Source organism: Convolutriloba macropyga, chromosome 11 (assembly GCF_964194025.1).
Source record: "Convolutriloba macropyga chromosome 11, txConMacr16.3, whole genome shotgun sequence".
In the NCBI taxonomy this organism is placed as follows: Eukaryota; Metazoa; Xenacoelomorpha; order Acoela; family Convolutidae; genus Convolutriloba; species Convolutriloba macropyga.
The window spans coordinates 49794787-49812155 of record NC_134478.1 but is presented as its reverse complement, the minus strand read 5'-3'; the positions used below and the strand labels follow the sequence as shown (position 1 = coordinate 49812155).

Here is a 17369-nt window from a genome sequence, read left to right as displayed (position 1 = left end):
TTAAGTAACTAACAAATTTGAAGAATAATAATAACAAAATAAATACTAAATAAGAAAATTAATAAAAATTAAACACCCGTCTCGCTTGTCGTACATAAGCAACTTTTTCTTTAAAAGTAATCGTGTCAATCAATTGTTTTAACAAAAGACAGACTAATATATAACAAACCTCCTTTTCCATTGAAAACATTCTTCAACTGTTTCAACGAATGGTAAACATGTACGTCCATCGGCCGCTTTGATGCATCAAAAATCACCTCTGGACCTCGGCCGTCTCTTTTGTCCGCTCGGTTGATAGTGCCCAGATTCCAGTCAGTCCAGTACATGTACTGGTCGAAAACTGTAATTGCAAACGGGTGAGCGAGGAATCCGGGATGGCGTGTTGATGATGTTATTAGGAATCGGTTGTTTCCATTAAAGTCGCAAGTTCTGAAACATTGATGAGAACTCTGATTTTTCAATGGAATCTATGGTTTGAAAATTTGAATATTGATACTGCTCAGTTAGCTCATAGAATTGAAGTAAAAAAATATTTAAATTTGTTCAAGGTTAAAAAATGCTTTATAATTCGAATCAATAATTCGCAGCGGGACCACGATACAGAATTAGTCCGGCAATAAATAATTTTTTTGAGATTTTTCAAACCCATTTATCCAAATTTCATGATCAGATTTTTCCAGACTCAGTTTCAATTTTGAGTTCTATGCAACAAAGTATCGTACCTTAATGTATTGGGGTTGAATTAGCCCGAAAAAGTGTGTTCAAAACCGTATTTAACGTCTACCTCCCTTTTTGAATGTTTACATGCGCTATATACAGTACAAAACAGCTTCGTTTATGTTTAGGAGTTCACAAAGCATATTATTAACCAAAACTTACTCGATGGTCTGCAAATGAGCATCAACCCAGTACAGCATTTCAGTTGTGTAATCGACCGTAAGCCCGTTCGGCCAACTGAGCTTTTCATCTACAATCCTCACATGGCTAGTGCCGTCCATATACATTCTGCCAATGTGCTCGTTGCCGTATCCCCAGTCAGCATAAAACAGGTACTTCTTGTGTGGGTATACAACTATTGGTCTGGGTCGTTTTAGTCCTTCGGAAAAGAGGACTCGGCGTGACTTGGCATTTTGGTTCGCAACTTCGATTCGCTTTTTGTCAGTGTCTGTCCAGTAGATGTTTCTAAAGTTCAAAATCCTTTCGGTAAATTTTCGTTCGATTAATAAATGCACGTTCTGCACGTTTTTGCGAAAATTATCAGCTGTTTTTCTTTGAAAAAAAGTGGATCCAATACTGTCGTTTAACTAAAAATTTCAGCTTTTAAACAGTATTTAAATTGTAAAGTTATAGAGCTAAAATTAGTGTTTTCTGTAGATAAACTTCAAAAATTATCCTTAATTTTATAGAATAAAAAAATTGGAGCCTTCCTAAAAATTTCAGTAATTGCCCTCAATTCGTGCCAACAAATTCATGCAAAACAAAACAAAACACGTTTCAAACTTAATTAAAGATTCAGGCAAAACAATTATTTCAACTTAATGAACAGATTTCTGAATTCCGCCTGATCGGATACTCTGGTGAACTTACTTGCCAATCCAGTCGACAGCCAGACCTTCAGCTCCTGCGACGTCTCTCCCAATGATGAAATTCAGATCAGTCCCGTTAATTGAAACCTTTCCTATCTTCTGCTTAGTGTTGTCCACAAAGAATGCGGTCTCTAGTTCGTGGTCGAAATCTGAGGCCACTACTAAGTCTCCCTCGTTGTCAAGATATTTTTCTTTTGAGTTCTTCGTATCAAGGCGACGCAAAGATAGCTCGTCACTGAAATGAAGTTTTCAATTGGTTAAAATGTGAAAGTATTTTTGAAAATTATCAACTTTTGAAAATTACAAAAGGCTGTTAAGTGGATCGCCATTTTAAAAAAAAACGACCAACAACAGTCGAATTGCTTAGGGAGGCAAGCAGTAGAGGACGCACTACGAGGGGTTTGCTGCGGGGGAAGAGAAAAAATGCTAATCAATGTCTTAATGGCTTTACATGGACGAAGAGTTGAAAGCGTCCGAAGAAGTTCAACCGCAAAGAAACAAAAAAAAAGACCACAGGGAAAATTAAATTGCAAATTTTGTTTGAAAGCAAGGAAAAGGAAAAAGTGAAAACAAAGTTTTCTTGTAATTTCTAATGATACTGCTCAACAAAAGTTAACTAAACAATGAGTATCAAGAAATCTATACCCCATTCAACGCAAACACATAAAAAATGAGCCTACATTGAGTGTACAAAAACATTGACATAGTTTATAATTTATTTAGTATAGTAATTAGATTGAAAATACAAGAAAATCTTTGTATTATTGCTCTCTTTAAAAAGCAAACAACTAAATACAGAAACTATCGCATTTTAAAAATGACAAGGAAACTCCCAACAAGGAGTTACACTAATACAACGTAGATAAATTGCTCCGAACTCTCATAAATATTTATATATACATACACATGCACACACACACACACACATATATATATATAGATATATATATATATATATATATATATATATATATATATATATATATGATTGTTCGTAGTAATTTATCTGCGTTACATTAGTGTGACTCCTTGTTGGGAGTTTCCTTGTTATTATTTAACTGAGTTTGAAAGTGCTATACCTTCTTATATAGAATATATATATATATATATATATATATAAATATATATATATATATATATATATATATATATATATATAATATATATATAGTTGTTTGCTTTATGATGAAAGCAGCACTACAAAAATTTTCTTGCATCTTCAATCTAATTACTATACTAAGTGAAATATGAAACTATGCTAAAGTTTATGCGAACTCAAAGTAGGCTCAATTTTTACGTGTTTGGGTTGCATTGGATATAGATTTCTTAATACTCATTGTTTAGCTAATTCTTGTTGAACGATATCCTTAGAACTTACAAGAAAACTTTGTTTTCACATTTTATTTTTCCTTGCTCTCGAACAACATATATTATACTTATAGTTTAGAAATCAAACATTTACCCCAGTTTCATTCATAATAGATTTTGAACCCGATTTAAAGCTGTATAAATCCACAAGAAACCAAAACAAAGAAAATTTCCAAGTTTTAATAAAAAACAAGAAATCAATCATATTTTTTGCAAAAAATACACTATTTGGAATGACACATCTTTTAGGAAAAACACTATTTGGAATAAATTTTGACAATAGCTTCAAATTAGAACCAGAGAAATTTAACGTTTCTGATAAAAATTGGCTCGCAATCTTTTTTTAGGAAAATTAGTTTGGTTAAAAGATACACATACGCCTCAAACTACCAATTTCACAAAACGTTCTGCTATTGACTCCTCCGTCATAAGTAGTGCCCAAGCAGAAACTTATTTTAAGAAAAGTTTCCATTCCTCTTTAGCAAAGTACTATTTCTCAGTTGCAACTAGGATTCTTTTCTGGACCCAGGGTTGACCAAGTGCCGAGGGTTGATAACTCACGTGAACAACAAATAGACATCTTCATCTTGAGATACGCCATGTTTGCAGATCGTATCTTGTCCTGTGTAGTCGTCTCTCACAAGGTCATAGCCATCTTGACATCTGCATCTCGCACCCCCTTCCTCGTTCTCACACAGTTGAGTGCAGTACCTACAATTATATCACAATATAGCGCGAGACACGTCGAGATTTTTTGACCAAACAGAAGTTATCCCCCAGTTTGACTTAAAAACTATTATAGTCATCTAGCATCAGTGTTCTTTTCATAATGTGTTGTAAAATGTCTCGAAACATTTGAAGCAACAGCTTTGACATATTCACTCCATAACATCAAGCAAAACGTTAAAAGAAAATGATATTTTGACAGATAACACATTCATTCAACTTTAATCACCACAACTTTACAAAAATGCAGTGTGACTAGAAAACAACACATCAATAGAAACACACAACGTCAAAAACCTTTTGCAGATAAAAAGCAACTTCGAAATAACTTTTTGTCCGCATGCAATCAATTAGACTGAAATTTTACTGCACAGCTCAAGCTTGAACCGGAACAGCCAATGGTATATTCGGGTCTTTCCCATTGCAGCCCCCCCCCCCCACAAATATATAGCCCCCATTTCGGTATAAAAACTATGATGGGGCTATAGGTTATATAACCACTAAGCGGGGGGGGCTATAATGGGAAAGACCCGTATATTCTGCAAATAAAAGCGAACCCTTACATAAAAGAATGATATGTGATTATAAATGGTAGGATCTAATAATGACATCACACCAAAAATTCAAACAACAAACACTCATAAAAGAGTAATCAACCATTAAACTAGCGATAGTTTGAATTTTAAAGCGCACTCTCGGATAATAATTTTTCTTCGAAAGCAAACTAGTACAAATTTGTACAACTGAGGGATATTTTACCTCCGTTTGAAGCAGTGATTGTGGTAGCACCTAAAGAATACATTTTAAGAATTCACATTTAGTTATCTGGTACTTCAAAACTATCGCTTATAACACGCTCAAAAACCTATATGATTTTATTGATGAGTGGACAATGCTTGCACTGATTACCCAAGAATATTTTTTTCGAATTGTAATAGTTTTACATTTAAATGTTAGCAGAAACTGATTAAGAGCTAAAAAAAAGTTCTCAGAGATTTCCACAAATTACACTATCATGTAATGAGCACAATGGTACCAATTTTAAAAGATTTTACAATATAACTGTGCCTCTCTGACTGGGAGAAACGGCAGATATAATGGTTTAAACGAAATTTATAAGTTCTAAAATTTCAGATGAGACTGATTGAAACCATAAGGAGATTGAAAGAATTGACTTGGTTTTGAAAACGAAAATTTAAACAAAGTTAATCGCTTGAATGAAGTTAGTCGATATCAATGGAAATCAATAAAATCATAGAAATTTATGAAAAGACAAGAAGAACCGAGAGGTTGCAGGATGAAAGCTATCGTTGAACCACCCAGAAACGGTTGTTCGAGAAGTACAAAAAACTATACCAAAAGCGTCGTAAAAGGTTGAAATATTCAAGAAGTTCTAAGGTCCACGATATTATCTGATTCCCTAAACTGTTGATCTCAGCCGCTAAACTTGAGAACAATAAGCACTAGTTTGAGCAATAGTTCTTGTACCAACAACTAATTAATATTTACTCAAAAAGCACTATAGTTTTTATGCTCGGGTATTTGGTGGTCGGGTTTTATCGGTTTATGCCGTTTCATTGAAAACTTGATCGCATTCACCGCGGCCTGTGTAAAGCAAAGCGGAAACGTTAACAAAGCCGCGTCAGGCAAATATAAAAAAAATTTTCCGGAAGGCTCTGCAACCGACTTGAAAGTGAACTTCATTAAAGTCACAGAAATCAGAAATCAACTATTAGAGAGCAACAGTTTGATCTATTGAGACAGAATTAAATTTGAAAGCAAGATCATAAATGACAGATGCATGAAAAATCAAAAAGCAACAAAGAGCCATTTTTGCTCTTAAAATTTTCAAAATATTGAAGTTTGGGACCATGAAAATTCATAGATTACAAAACTAAAACCATATCGTACTGAGTATAAATACTCAGCATGATCGCTGTTTTTCGCACACATGTATTAAGATCAGAAAAGTAAGCGAGTGCGAGAAACGCGGACACGCTCAAACGCTAGTATGTACGTCGGTTGTTTTCGCATTCTAAGTTTGCGTAAAATGGTGACAAGTAGGGTCTTTCCCAATATAGCCCCCACATTAAATTAAAGCCCCCCCCCTCCAATATGTTATCTGACTATAGGTTATCTGACCACTAAGCTGGGAAAGACCCGACAAGACAAGTCTATATATTCTAATCCTTTGATCTCGTCGTCGACTCTAATCTGATCCTTTGATTTGGGGGATTAGTCGCCAATTACGCATTGCTACTGTCGCCAAAATTAGCAGTACGGATTACACGAATTCAGCTTCAATTTATTCACATTTTGTTTGCAATGTTCGCTTTGTCACTGATTTTAGCAAATGTGGCTTCAAAACGTAATGACATAATTAAAAAGAGCTGCAAGTATCTTCTTGTGTTGTAATGAGTTCTTATAGGTGAGCAATAGGAAATGTAGCAATAATCCTTGAAACATAAAGCAGGGCTAAAAACAGACTTTCAAAAATAGTTTCTAGCCAACATAGCCAAAATATTGGTCTAGAACACTGACTGTGATATTACATTGATCTGACAATTTGTGATAAAATGAAAAATGCAGTAAATCTTGATATACCGGCAAGATTCTAGGTATAATTGACCGAGTTCTCAAAGAAAAACTACAAAAGAAAGAAATCATTTCAACCTTCCCCTTTAGGGGTAATAAATACCCCTTTTGCAAAAAAAATATGTGAAAAAAGTATTGCGCAAAACTCATCTGAAACCGCTAAATGTCAATGAAGAGCTTTAAATCCTTATAAAAAGCCAAAATAATAGTTCACATGTTTGAAAAGTTCTTTAAAAACAATATTGTTCAATTATCGACAAACAATATTGTTGGGTAGATAACTCAATCTGACATTAAAACTTGAATGAAAATATACAAAAGGCTCTGGAAAATACATCACGCGGACACAAGTTTCTCTCCCATAGCGACAATTTTTCTATCATACTTTTCTCGCTCACTTTCAGAACTGAAGGCAGTTTGAAAAAAAATTTATTCTTTTCTCTCCGCTCCTCAAGTTTGCTCCACGACAAAAAAATCAAAGAATAAATTTTTCGCATAGAGCACTGACGTGAACATCCCGTTTCACAACCATTCGATCAAGCAAAAGTACAGATCACCATAATTCCTGTTGAAGCCGACACGAAGTAGAGTACCTAAGTGATAACCGCTTGGGTAGAAGGTTGCGACTCAAGGAAAACTCAAGTATTTACCTAGGGCGTAGATTACACTCGTTAATGTCGACACATTTGGTATCGTCTTCAGGGTCTACTTCATAACCAGGGTTGCAATCACACCTGTAGCCACTCCTCAGTTCAACACACACCTGTTCACACTGATTGTGATCTGTTAGTTCACACTCGTTCACGTCACAGTTGGTCTCGTCTGTCCCGTGCTGAAAAATAACATAATGGGGGCACTATATATTTTGTTCTTTACAACTTTATCCTACCATATAGTTCTTGACCGATGATTCAAAAACTTTCAAAATAGGAATCTTAAAAGATATGAATGTTGGCCAAAAGGATTGAAAGGCCTTTCAGTTCCATAGAAATTGATTTATAAACAGATTCATGATATTTATACAGGTGTCACAAGAGATTCATTATCTTGGAAACGTGATTTATTATCTTGCTAGAATCATGCAGAATTTTGCATTCCCAAAGAATTTTTGACCAAGTATTTATAAAGAAAATAATTCAATGAAAACAAACCGAACTTCAGTTATGATATCTACTAAGCTTCTGCATTTATAGAAGTATGTGATTCTAAAGTTCAACTTCATTCTAGTAAAATGTTTAGAGCATGTAATATAGTTTTTGTCAAAAAATGAACATTTCATCCAGCATATTAGTCAAAACAAGCATTGTTTAAAAAAAGGAGAGCGGGTCACCAACCGCGTCCAATCTGACTCTCTTGGGTCTCAAAAACTCTCACTTACATCGCAATCGTGTTCCCCGTCGCACACTTTGTCAAGAGAGATGCACTTCTGTCTGAGATCTCCTACGCATTCAAACTCAACTGTGAAGTTGCACGCAGGTTGAGAGCCACTGTCTTCCTCATACTCGCAATCCTCTTCATCTGATTGGTCACCGCAGTTGTTCATGTAGTCACACCTGGTTGAATTGTTCAGTCACTTGAGTTTTCATCATTTATATTTTTGATCAGATAATATGTCGAAGTTTCTCACCGAGCTATAATTTTGAATTTTGGCATTTTTTAACTTTAGAAAAAATCAAAAATAAATGACAGCAAATGTTATGGTTTATTTCAGGAGTGAAAACAATACAAATTAATAGCTAACAAAGCACTGAAAAATCATTAAAGCACTTAAAGTGTGATAGAAAAAATATATAGATAAAAAAATAGCCGCTATCAAAAAAAGTACAATATAACAGTCACGAAAAATTCGAGCTTACCGCCTGTTGGAATATAAAGCACAAATATACAAATTCCATAACTCATCTAAATGAGGAATTACTCCATTCTGGTACCATTTGGTACCCTACATTCCAGGTCAAAAATTACCTATCCAAAAATACATATTTACCTGTATCTGGACCATAGACATTTGCCATTCTTGCACTGGAATTCACTCTCATCGCATTTTCTGTAGTCGCACTCGTTCGAAGGCTCATCAGAGTTATCGCCACAGTCATTATCATGATCGCATCTGAACAAACAAACTGAATTCAAAACTGATCGGCTTGATATATTGAAAGTTGCAGGCAACAGAAAGGTTTCTTAACGCTAAAACGTCTAACTTATCCTCATTTTCCTTAATTCTCCCTGCTATCAGCACTGTAAGAAAATCCAAAGAGCAATTATGAAGCTCAATCTCTGTAAAACACCAACGGGCTTTTACTTATCCCCCGGCAGGTTAATTAGTGAAGACTAAATGGAACATTTACATCTAATACGATGACGATCAACGCGTTAAGTCAAAATTGTTCGCATCAGTACAACATGTGCAAAATAATTAACATTTGTGTGTGTGTGTGTGTGTGTGTGTGTGTGTGTTGGGGGGGGGGGAGGGTTCATAAACTCACCTGTAAGACAATGGGATACAAAGCTTGTTGTGACATGTGAACTCATCATCTTGGCATTCCTCGTGCACGTGACTACAATTTTCCTCGTCTTCGCCTTCCTCACAGTCTGATCTCTTGTCACACCTTTGAGACTGAAACAGAAATGGTCAAAACATGCCATGGTCAGAGATTTTTTCAGTTTAAATTACCATAAACATTGCATTAATGAGCGTAAACGATTGTAACAAAAGAATCAGTTGAAAAGTTTGTCAACTCTTTCTATCACAACGAGAGCTGATTGATAAATTTTGTTGAGTTGTTGTAATATAGCCATTGAGAAATTGTTAAGCTGCGTGGCTAAGCCGAATTGTTGAATGGGTGAAAACAACCGTGTGGTATTATTCGATGAAAAAATTACAACAGTTCAATAATTTACGCCACAGTGGCGGTAAAAGAGTAGCGGTAAAAAATCGTTCAAGTCTAAAGCAAATTTTGTCACTGTTAAATTTCTTAATAATCATTTGTTGTTATTTCAAAGGGTGCCAAGGACAATTTACCCAATATCATTATAACCAATGACACAATGCCCAATGCCATTATGCCCAACCTGTATTTTCAGAACAACTATTTGGCCAACTATGTAATAAAACAGCTCGTGGGATTTGATCACAATCGAATATGGAATTATATTGTCCACATAAGTATGTCAATACATCCTCGTAACAACAACTGCTAATTTGTAATCGGATTGTTAAACGAAGATCAAAGGGGCATTGGGTAAACTGACATTTGGTAAAATGGCATTAGGTATAATGACATTGGGTAAATTCATAGATAATTCATAGATAACAATTTCATAGATAAATCAAGCAAATGTTGATATCGCATTGAAAGTTGATTAAGTATAGGTTACGGGACTCTGCTTGAAGTCACTAAAAATTTATGGTGTCATTGCAACCTACGTTAAAGTTCAAGATGCTCAGCCAGAATTACGATCTGAATTCTACAGAGTTAGTTCATGTTGCATAATACGCAGCTTGAAAGTTGTTTGAAGATGGTAAACGTTCATGGTAAATCAATTTCTAGCTGTTTATGTAGGAACTTATGTATATTTACAGTAACTTCCAAGTTAAAATCGGATGGTTATCGTTCGAAGACCTGCCACAATCTTGCAAAAATGGCTATCTTGCAAGATTCTGTCATAAAAATGGCTCTCTTGCAAGATCTGTCAAAAAAATGGCTCTCTTGCAAGATCTGTCATAAAAATGGCTCTCTTGCAAGATTTTCACGAAAAAGCGGCCCATCGTTTAAAAAGTTCAAAACAGTGCTAAAATTCTATTGAAAAAGAAGTTCTCGAGACACTAATTTGGTATGTGTAGATGCTATTGTTCTATAAATTAACAAACACAAATGCCACTAAGCAGAGTTATAAAGAGGTTGAAAACAATCACTGCCATTAATCAACGAGGCATCGAAAGAATGTTCTTAAATACTGCGACATTTGAATGATTTTAATTTAAAGGACTCAGATTTGCGAAAATGACTATCTTTGCCAGAAAAAAATTTAACTTGACAGATTCTGGCAGAAATATGGCAAGAATATACATAATGTCGCAAGGATCTGGTCAAATCTTCTAGAATCTTGCAAGATAACCATTTGATTTCGACCCAGGTTCCAGCTCTGTAGACGTTGGGCTTTTAGAACTTGCACGTGAGTTTATTACGTGGGTTTCACAAATGCTCTCAAACCAACAGCGGTGAGCGGTTGGCTTTGGTGGTAGCTAGTTGGGGTTAGGAATGCCAACATTGGGGGGTGGGGTCAAGAGCTGGGGAGAGGAAGGTCAAGTGATAGGGCTGGACAAGAGGGGTCCAAGGCGACAGGTGAAAGAAGGTGGATGGGGGAGTGTTGGGGTGAAGAATGGGATTGAGGGGGAGAGTTGAGACGACTGAGAGAGGTCAAACTTTTAAGATTAAGAACCACCCTTTACAGCATGAAAAGTTATCCTCAAAATAGTTTCGTTGAATCGCATACCTAGACTAGTAAGGCGCAAGGCTCTAAGAAAGCTGCTCACCCAATTAATGCCCTCAGAGCTTTACCTGTTTATTCCGTTTTTGAGGACGAAAAGTTAAAATAATGAACATACCAAGCAGATTGCCGGAAAATAGCCGCCGTTGATTCTCATAAATCTATTGGGATTGAAAGGAAAGAAAATATCAACAACAATTGATTTTTGTACAAAAACATTTTTAAGTGCAATTTATTTTGATGTCATTTCGTAGTTGAACATACTCTTGTCTCCCAGTGAGAGGCCAGAGGGTCTAGTATCAATACCAATAAGCATTATAGATAGTAACTAAAACTTATGAGAACAAAGTTCAAGTACCGGGCATCTAAAATTGGGCTTTATGGGTTTAGCCCGTTTCTTTTTCCGACTTCGATTTTTTTATACTGCCTCTCTTCATTTGGATTGCTTTGCTGAGCGGCTACTGTTTATTAGAACTTTGAGCAGAATGACAGAAGAGTGAAACTATTCTAGAGAAGTCAAAAAGATTTCACGCAAAATGTCGAAAAAGCGGCAAAATGAGTTTAAGCGAAAAAGAGCTCGACGAAGTGAAAAAAAACATAGCAGGACAAGTCCTGAAATACAATCCAAAGAATTGAATGAAAAACAGAATTGATGTGCCTGACAAGCAGATCAGTTGAACAATCCCAGCCAAAAAGACAATCTCAAAGTTGAGAAACTAAAATAATCAAACAAATTAAACAAAAAAATAATCTTTGCTAGAACTCTTGAAGCTTTTACTCTGAATGCCAAAGATGATATAATTCCATATTCTCATTTACTTACTCATAAGACATGAAAGAGAATTATTATCTACTAAAAGTAGTTAAACTCCAGAAATATGACAAACGCTTAAGAAACTGACAACTGCAATATTTAAAGAAGCTCCTAAATTTTGCGGCAATAAAATAATGAAAAATATTTTTTCTTCTATTGTGTTCTGCCATATAACCTACCTGCAAGACCTAAAAAGTTTTGTTGACCAGTAAAGATAGTTAAACACAGAAATGACGAAAAGCATTAGAATTAAAAAACAATAAATTTTAAGAAAATTTTGCTAAAATTCGTAATATTAACATCTTCAGAACCGTTTCATTTTCTCCATACTATCCAGTATCACTCTTTCAAACCTTATCAAATTTCAATGGCTCATCAAGATCATTAAATTTGGAACACGATAACAATTTTTAGAAATATAGGAAAAAAATTAAATTTTATCAAAGTATTGGAAAAACTCAGGTTATTAAAAAAATTATAGCCAATCCAATACCTCTAGAAAACTGTGCAGTAACTTGTTATCAAACCCTAAAGGAGATTCCTGCGCTCATGGTGCCGGAAAAACTCAGTGGTAAAAAAATCAAAAAATCTTGAAAAAATTGCAAGTTTTATTAAAAAGTGCTAAATTTCTTGATATTAAAAAATTGAAAACTACTTAATTGCCACTAGAAGCTATGTAGTAACCTATTATTAAACCCTGGAACAGGTTTCTTGAAACCTACGGCTGAACAACCTCAAAAAATGACAAAAATTGTCAAAAAAACTTGTAAAAATTGTTATAAAATTGCGTGTTTATATTTGGAGTACCAAAACGTACAGCTCTTAAAACGGTTATAGAAAAGACATTTGTCTTGCAAAATACCTTTACCAACTTCTACAAACCTCAATTTAAGACTGGTTCTATAAAGAATTCGAAAAATGATGAAAAACGCGAAAAATTGTAACATTTTGGGCTCGAAAACTCCTAAAATTGATCTTTTGACCTTGAATTACGGCCTTCGCAATAGCTTCGCCACTCTAACCAATTGAAGAACTTCTAAACGCGTCTTAGGGCCGCTAAAGAAATTTGATGCCCGCTGAGCTTTACCGGTTAATCCCGTTTTGAATGCTCAAAGTCATGAAAAGAAGTGTGAAAACATCTTACAACAATAAATAAAAGACAGAGCACCAATACAATCCAATTCTTAGATTGTAAAAATAGGAGCGCTATAATAGCCCACTGAGATGATGAGGGCGGCTATTAATAATAATAATTAATAATTTTGGTTCCTGCGTAATCGCAGCGGAACAGCATTACGCCTACAGTAGCCTGTTCTCAGCTGCCCTTTTTCTTATTATTCCCCGCATTTCAGACTGATCTTTTAATGAGCAGCATTGCTCTTTTTTGGTGAGTATAGCCACTTTTTTTGTGTTTGAAACTTTCACGTGGTACCATCATTGCAGCCAACATTGGTCAGGCTATGGTCAACCAGAAGCTATGGTTAAGTAAGAGCTCATCCTCAAACAGACAGCTTCACGGAGGTAGGGGATCGAACTCTCAATCATTGGCGTGTGAATCACACACCTTACCTCTCGGCTATCACACCAAAAGTGTCAGACAAAAAATCGTTCAAGCAAAAAATCACATAAAAAAGACAACAGGACTAATATTATTGCTAAAACCTTTGTTTGAGAGGAATTTGTCACCATCACAACAGCATTCCTCGACCATCAAAAATTGTGAAGAGAGATGACAACGTAAAAGACGGAAACTCACGTTGAGTATGCATCGCTTCCTACTCCTGTCAGTTGAAGTACACCTGAACTGGTTCTCCTCACACTCCAGATTGGCACAGTCAACCAGATTACCCTCCTCGTCCGAATTGTCCTCGCAATCATTGTCCGAGTCACACCTGTACGCATTTGGAATGCAGTTTCCGTTGGCACATGTGAACTCACTCTCATCACACTGAGGGTCTGAAAAGTTTTTTTTAAGTTAAGACCCTCCTTGATCTTTATGCGCCATCTTAGATGCCATGAAGATCATAGTTCTGTTCCGCTATTGCCTATAACCCCCGTACGCTATCTCCCGGCTCGTAGAAAAAATATCATCGAAACAATTCAAATTGTTAATTGATAATATATCACGCGGGAGCTGGAGGCTGCAAAATGTATAAATTGACTAAGCGGGGGTGGGGGGGGGGGGGGGGGAGGTTCTGGTGTAATTATATAAGATCCAATATTGGTGCTATGCACGAGGTGCAATCATTGGTAAATGCGGCGGTATGTCTACGGTATCTAAGATAACCATATTATTGTCATATAATTATAATTCCCGAATTACAGCAAGCATTTCAAGACGACAGAAAAGATCAAAAGGTTCAGCTTTGTCATAAAAGGTTAAGAATTAAACACTAAAATTTTGAATATATTTCAACCTTTAACACACGAAGTTTAAATACCCGGTGTATCTGAAATAGAAGAATTGAAACCTGAATTTAAGCTCATCACAATTAAGAATGATTTTTGAAATGTAGTTGCATGAAAATTTACTGGCTTAATACTCGATAAAAATAACGAAGCCTAGCCGAATCATAGCAAGCGATTGTTTTCGATATGAATTCTCGTTAGAAGAAAATAGTTACTAATCTGAAGGATCCATCGAGCTTCCATTAAACTTTCAGGGCGTTCCCGTTTTTGCTCGCCGCAGTACTTTAAGCGCCCCCTCCTAGTTATAGAACACGTGCCATTATATAGTAAGTCATTATAAAATATAGTCCGTAGCATAAAGTTGAAACGCTACGGAACAATACAAAGGTCAATGTTCAAATTTAAAAAAAAGCACATATCGGCAAAGTGATGCCTCTTTTTCGAACGTTCAGTTGCGTTTCAACATTGTGAAGCTTGCTATAACGCAGCATATGCGCTTGGAGATCCGGAAAGGATGCGAATTTCAAATATGAAATAAATTGTTTTTTTTTGTAATCTGAAACATGTAAATTAAACTAACCACTTGGTTAATGTTACATGTTAGAAATTTATTAACCAAATATTATTATTTTCTAATTCATAACAAACTAAGGTTCAGTTTTCTGAAAATATTTTAATCAAAAATATGTTCGAATCCTGCAACCCTTCTGTCTATTGGAACTCTTTCTTGTCGTTTAAGCATTTCCGCTGCAACTTTTCGTTTAAATTTGGTCTTCGACGTTTCGTTTCTAATTGTAATTGGAAGTGTGTTCCATTTTCGAAAAAAGTTACGAACAATTGAACCATTACTCCAATTTGACTTACATTTTTGTTCTAAGAAAAGGTTATGGGTTCGTTTGTTTGCAAAAAAAAATTATTAGAGCGATTTCTTGTTTCTTGGAGAATATTGAAAAACCTATAGAATGACACCCGTATTATTTGGAGCTCTGCTGGAAGAATTTTAATCTCAAGAAGGAGATCTCTGGCAGTATCGTATTTGGTTTGCATAAAGCAAACTTTTATGCCTCAGTTTATCCGTTTGTTAATTCTGTCAATAGAGTAGGATGGTAAATTTTGAAAAAAAATTGCACTAAAATCTAAAAGAGACAAAACTAGTGATTTAAAAAGATGTATTCGTGTTTTTAACGGTACCTGATAACGAACCAAGTATAATGATCTGATTGCTGAAGCTATTTTACTGATAACCTTATTTAGTTGATTTTGGTATGTCAGTTCCCTATTAATTATTACACCTAAATATCTACATTTTTCAGATGCTTCCAATCGGTGTCCCTTGAAATGGACAGATTCAATGATGGGCAATTTTTTTATTCCTCAACACCATTAACTCCGTTTTTTCCTCATTCAACGTTAACCTGTTTTGTTTCAATGTATATTGATTTGTCTTATTTAATGTATCTTCAGCTATTAGCTGCAAATTTGTTTCATTCTTTGCATGATATAGAATTGCTGTATCATCGGCAAACTGTAATACCTCAAAATTCGTTGATGCAGCTTCACTGAAGTCGTTGACAAAAGTATAAAAGTTAAAGGCCCTAAGACAGTTCCCTGAGGAACACCGTGATTTATGACAACCCTATCTGATTTTGCTATCCCAATTTTTACAAACTGTTTTCTATCACAATGAAAGGAGTTTAATAAGATTCTTGCATTCTCTACAATTCCACACCTTTTTATTTTCTTAATAAAAACATCTAGAGATATTGAGTTGAAAGTCTTTGCTCAGTCTAAAAAAAGTGTGACAACAATTTCGTTTTCGTCAACGCATTGGTTTCTTTTTTCAGTTAATGAAATGATAGCATCGAGACAGGACTTTTGTTTTTGAAATCCGAATGAATTCTTGTTAGTCAGACTATAAGGGTTAGGTGGTGAGTTAGTTGTTCAAGTAGTAATCACTCAAAAATTTTTGCTAAAGTTGATGTGACTGATATGGGTCGATAGTTTTCTGGTTCTAGTCGGTCTCCTTTCTTATAAACAGGTGTAACATGGGCTGTTTTCAAAATATTAGGAAACGTGTTTTTGTTTATACATTCATTGACGACAAACTATAAATGAGTTCTTATAGACAGTTAACTCTCTTTTAGCGCCAATGCTGGTATATAGCACGGTCCTGGCGATTTATGCTTAGGTAGATTATGAATAACATTATGCAATTCTTTTCTGGTGACTGGTCGGAAGCTAAAGTCCGGTCCCTCGACTGTTAGGGAAGAATAATTTGGAGAAACGTATTTGCCTTTGTATAATCCGAGCCTCGCAAAACAGTTAATAAGAATATTGGCAACCTCTCTGTCATCCTCAACAAAATGACTACCTTCCCTTAATTTGTCAAAATTTTCAATTTGACTGTTGGAGTTGATCCTGTTTTTGATGAATTTCCATTGTCCTCTTTAAGTTGGTAGCTGCTGAAAAACAAATTTTTGTATAATCATCTGCAGCTTTTTTCAGTTTTCTATTCACTGAATTGCGTTTTGCGTTTGAAATTATTATAAATCTCTGGTTTTGGGTTTTTCTTCCTCGCATTAAAGAGACGGTGTATTTCATTTAGGAGACCACGTAATTCATTTGTCAACCATTTCCTTTGTTGTTTTTTGGTACTACTTTCTACCAACTTCAAGGGTGCATGACAACTCAGAATATTTTCAAAAATGTCGATAAATTTCAGAAACATTTCGTTTGGCTGATTTATCTAGTACATAGGCGACCAATGTTGCAGCGCATTGTCACGATTCAAATTTTATCTTGAATAATTCTTGGTATTGCGTATCAAAAACTGTCTTTTCTTATCACTGTGATCTATCTTTAATGATGGCTGATATACTATTGTGAAGGGATCAACTCCAAGAGTCGACTCTAGAACATTTGGCTTCAAAAATTTGGTTCTTCGAGATAAAACAGGATCAATTAACGAATGTTTTTCACCATTTGTCCATGTTGCCTCCGTTTCATTAACGTAACATAGCCCATTGTTTGCTGTGAAAATATCAAGTGACTGTCTACCTTTTGCGCCAAACAAGTTTATGTAATCTCCGAATAAAATTTGATTATCTGTAAACGAATACACATTTGAGATTTCTACAGTCGTTTCATCCAAAAAAAGTTAGAAAGATTTACATTGGGGTAGTATGCTACATTAATGAGTAGTTTTTGTGTTAAAGGCTTACCAATTTCAATCCACATTGAATCAAAAAAACTTCTATTGATTGTGTTCTGGATCAAGAAAATGTGAAATAAAACATGCAGTAAAAATCTCATAAAGTTAGTTGATAATACTACTACTCCAAATAACTTAGAATTTAACTGAGAACTTAACAGAAATCAGA

At 35.1% G+C, this 17369-nt stretch overlaps 1 protein-coding gene across 1 annotated transcript in view; it reads right to left on the bottom strand.

Moving 5' to 3' along the window:
* LOC142349159 (low-density lipoprotein receptor-related protein 2-like) overlaps window positions 1–17369 on the bottom strand; it is a 341838-nt gene that overhangs the window by 33766 nt on the left and 290703 nt on the right. The window contains 10 exon segments of the mRNA XM_075400574.1: window positions 170–429; window positions 880–1182; window positions 1588–1821; window positions 3516–3665; window positions 4440–4469; window positions 6926–7107; window positions 7654–7828; window positions 8263–8385; window positions 8762–8892; window positions 13337–13536. Of these exon segments, the coding sequence (XP_075256689.1) occupies window positions 170–429; window positions 880–1182; window positions 1588–1821; window positions 3516–3665; window positions 4440–4469; window positions 6926–7107; window positions 7654–7828; window positions 8263–8385; window positions 8762–8892; window positions 13337–13536 (1788 nt within the window).